The sequence below is a fragment of the Fukomys damarensis genome, unplaced genomic scaffold, assembly GCF_012274545.1.
Source record: "Fukomys damarensis isolate Sample0158 unplaced genomic scaffold, DMR_v1.0_HiC HiC_scaffold_13, whole genome shotgun sequence".
NCBI classification, from domain to species: domain Eukaryota; kingdom Metazoa; phylum Chordata; class Mammalia; order Rodentia; family Bathyergidae; genus Fukomys; species Fukomys damarensis.
Genome location: NW_022900925.1, coordinates 38,796,741 through 38,800,290, shown reverse-complemented (window position 1 = coordinate 38,800,290; position 3,550 = coordinate 38,796,741). Strand labels below are relative to the sequence as shown.

The 3,550-nt window shown below is 61.7% G+C and overlaps 1 protein-coding gene across 1 annotated transcript in view; it reads left to right on the top strand.

Moving 5' to 3' along the window:
• Hdac5 (histone deacetylase 5) overlaps positions 1–3,550 on the top strand; it is a 22,070-nt gene that overhangs the window by 6,283 nt on the left and 12,237 nt on the right. Inside the window, exon 3 of the mRNA XM_033763141.1 lies at positions 243–314. Within this exon, the coding sequence (XP_033619032.1) occupies positions 243–314 (72 nt within the window). The remainder of the gene's footprint in view (positions 1–242; positions 315–3,550) is intronic.

Sequence of the window (3,550 nt, the reverse complement as noted above, 5' to 3'; positions counted from 1 at the left end):
GTCCCGTGCCTGGCCGGTGGCCCCCACTCCGTGCCCCAGGCCTCTGCCCAGCTGTGCCTGTGCACGGCCAGATGAGGCACCCCAACACCGCGCAGGTCCCCTGGTGACCGCGGAGTCTCCAGGGCCGCAGCCACTGTCCACCTGCCACCCCGCACTCTCAGGAATGCTGCTGGTGCCCAAGGTGCAGGGTTTCCTGGAGGTGCTGCAGACCATCCACGAGACGGAGCCCCCTCTCTCAGCAGATGGCGTGGCTGGCCGGGAGCCGTCCCTGGAGATCCTGCCGCGGACACCACTGCACAGCATCGCTGTGGCAGGTGAGTTAGCGCCACCTGCCCCGTGCCTGCCTCAGGTGGGACTGCCCTGGCTGCTCATGGAGGCCTGCTCCTGCGGTCACCTCCCAGGGACCCTGTCCTCTTGGACCAGGCTGCTGGGCTGCCTGCCCTGGCATCCTTTGGCCTGAGGCCTCAGAGGGTCACACTGCTGGTTGGGGGAAGCCGTAGCGTGGATGGTCCCCCAGCACCTCTGGCTTGGGTAGAAGGTCAGGTGCAGTGACCTCGGGGAGGAGGCTGGGTTGAGGTGTCGGGGCCTCGGTGCCCACCCTGGCCTTTGGGCACAGAGCTCAGTCCAGCCCAGGTGGGCCTGCTGGCCTCACCTATGCCTTCTGAGCCTTGCTTGGGGGTGGGGTCCCCCAGCGGCCACACCTACCCACTCCCAGAACCTGTGGCAGCACCAGGCCCTCCTGGCACAGCTACCCCACCAGGCCGGCACCACAAGATGCTTCCTGCAGGGAGGGGTGCTGGACCCATGCCCGCGTGCCCTCCTGGCCATGGCCTGGCACGTGAGTGAGCGTGTGTGCGCAGGTGTGTGTGCTGTGGGGAGTCCTAGCTCTGATCGGGACGGGGAGCTGCAAGCCCCCTGGTGCCTGAGACCTGGCTCTGAGCTTTGGGATAAGCTTGGGTTCTGTGTGAGTGCAGGTTCCCCAGGGTGCCACTGCAGCCCACCGAGGAGTCTCTGGCCCTAGGAGGTCTGAGTAGGCTGGCTTGTCTCTGCCAGTCCAGCCTGCAGCTCTGGCTGCAGCCCTGCCCTCATCCCCCTGAGCAGTGGCTGTTCAGTTCTGTCCCCCTGTCCTATGCCAGCCATGTCTGCGGTCAAGTGCTTGGCCTGAGCTCCTGCCCGGCTGTGCCCACGAGCCGGACGTACCCCTCAGCCTCCAGTACCTGTCCCCCAGCCCACACCCAGCCGGCCTCCCGCCACCCTGGTGAGGCGAGGCGAGGCGAGGCGTGGCGAGGCGTGAGTCACCGGCAGCACTGGGAGAGGGCAGGAATGTCCCCGAGGACCACGGTGCTGCCTGTGACGTGCGGCTGGGACAGACACAGGCCCAGGGCTTGGCTGCCTGTATTGCTTTTTCTTTTTTGGACTCTGGAATGTAAATAGATGTTTCAAATAGAAACACTTTGACCTTTGGCTTAAAAAAATGCCCACCCCAGATAAATAGGGCCATGAGGGAATGGGCATCAGTCCGGTGTCCTGCCTGCGCCACACCCTGACAGATCTGGGGTCCCAAGGCCTGTGGCTGTGGCAGCGCCCTTGTTGCTTGGGGTGGGTGGCATGTGTGTCACAGGCCTCCCTGTCTAGAGGGTTAGAGAGAAGGTGCTGAATAGGGCTTCCCCACAATCCCCAGCAGCAGGTTTTGGGTACTGTCAGAAGGTTGGCCTTTGCTCTCTGGCTGTGTTTTTGTTGTTTTGATTTTTCTGAGACAGGGTCTCACTATGTAGCCCAGAATGGCCTGGAACTTGCGGTGATGCTCCTGCCTCAACTCAGCCCCCCAAGTACTGGGATGATAGGCTGGGTACCCGCTGTCCTGCTGGCTGCCACTGCCCGGTGCCCAGCACGGTGCCTGGCACCTGGATGAATGGCTGCCGCAGCGGGGGGAGCCAGGACCCTGGCTCTCTGCTGAGGAAGCACAGTAGGTCCTACGGAGAGGGCCAGTCCGCTGCTGTTCCCAAGAGGAAGCTCCAGTCTTGGAAACCGCCGTGGGGTCTCAGCTCCCACCGCCCAGGCAGAGAGCCCTGAGCTAGAGCTCACTGGGAGCTTCCTGGGAATCCCTGGTCTCCTACCCTGGCCTTGGGACTGCTGTGTGGCCATTGGTCTGGCTGATGCTTGGCAGTGTGCAGGGAGTGAAGGCAGGCTGAGGTAGGAGGACTCAAGTTAGAGCCCAACCTGGGTAGCAGCATCTTAATGAGACTCTGGCTCAATATAAAACATAATAGGAAGAGCTGGGATGTCGCTCAGTGTGGGGGCCCCAGGTCTGGTCCCCAGTCCTAGGAGCAGACACCCTGGGCCTGCCCCAATGTGTCCTCTGTTCCTCTCAGCCACTCTGCGCGTGGCACATGGTGTGCAGGTGTGGGAGCCAGCCCGGTGGAGGACCAGTCTTCCAGGTGTAGGGGTACCAGGGGCTCCCCTGCTTTATTCCCTGTAGGAAGCATGTCAGTAACACATCTCGCAGTGAGAAGAACCAGAGAGGTCAGCAGGCTTGGCAAGGTGACAGCTGGGGTTTGAACTCAGGTCTTGGTGTAGGCCCTTGTTAATACACACAGAGGCTCGTTTTGTGACACTCAGTAAAGGTGGCCCTTCTGGGTGGATGTACCCTTGTGCCAGTGTCATGGCTTAGCAATTGGAGTGTGGATTAAGTTTCAGCCCCAACTTGCCCTGGTTCAGTTGGCTGCCATATGCAGTGTACAACCTGTGTAACCTTACACGGCAGGCCTGTCTCTGTGCCCCAGTTTGCCCCTAAAGAACAGGGACCACTCTGGCCTTGGGGAGCTCCTGGGGCTTCTGAAGTGGTCCCATTTCCTGTAGATACGTGGGATCTTGGAAGTCTCTCCCTGTGTGGACTGGGGCCCAAGGGAGCAGCGTTGAGCACCCTGCTGCAGCCCTCCACCTCACCCCCTCTCGTTCTTGGGCCCTCAGCTGTCCCTTCCCAGCTGCACGGCTGCCAGACAGGAAATCGGATTAGCTGTGTCCAATACAGCTGTAGCAGCTGTAGCAGCCGGCAGTCGGGATGTGGTCGGTGGGTGTCGGGCCTGGTCACAGCAGATGTGTGCAGCAGCATTGGCGCTCTGGTCTTGGGCGGGTCTGTCATGCGTGGCCAGGCCCTGCTTGGAGGAAGGAGGGCCATCCTTGCCCTGTGTGCAGCTGGGGCCATGGGCCCAGCCCCCTTGGGGGATCCCGGGCCTCACGAAGAGGAGGGGAGTCCGGGCCCCAGCAGTGTGGCTGTGTGTGCCCAGCAGGCTTGGGAGAGGGCCGGGAGCTGCTGCCTAAGTGTGGGTGGAGGCTGACCTCCTGCCATGCTGTGTCCCAGCCTGTGGCCCAGGTGTCCGCAATCCGGTGCTTGAATAGCCTGCTCCCTGGAAATGCTGGGAACTGGGGTCTGCTCTTCCCAGACGGGCACTCAGCCCATCTTTGCCGTGTCTCCCCCGGACTACACACACAGCCCTGTCAGGTCATCTTTTTTTTTTTTTTTTTTTTTTTTTTTTTTTTTCGTCGCCCC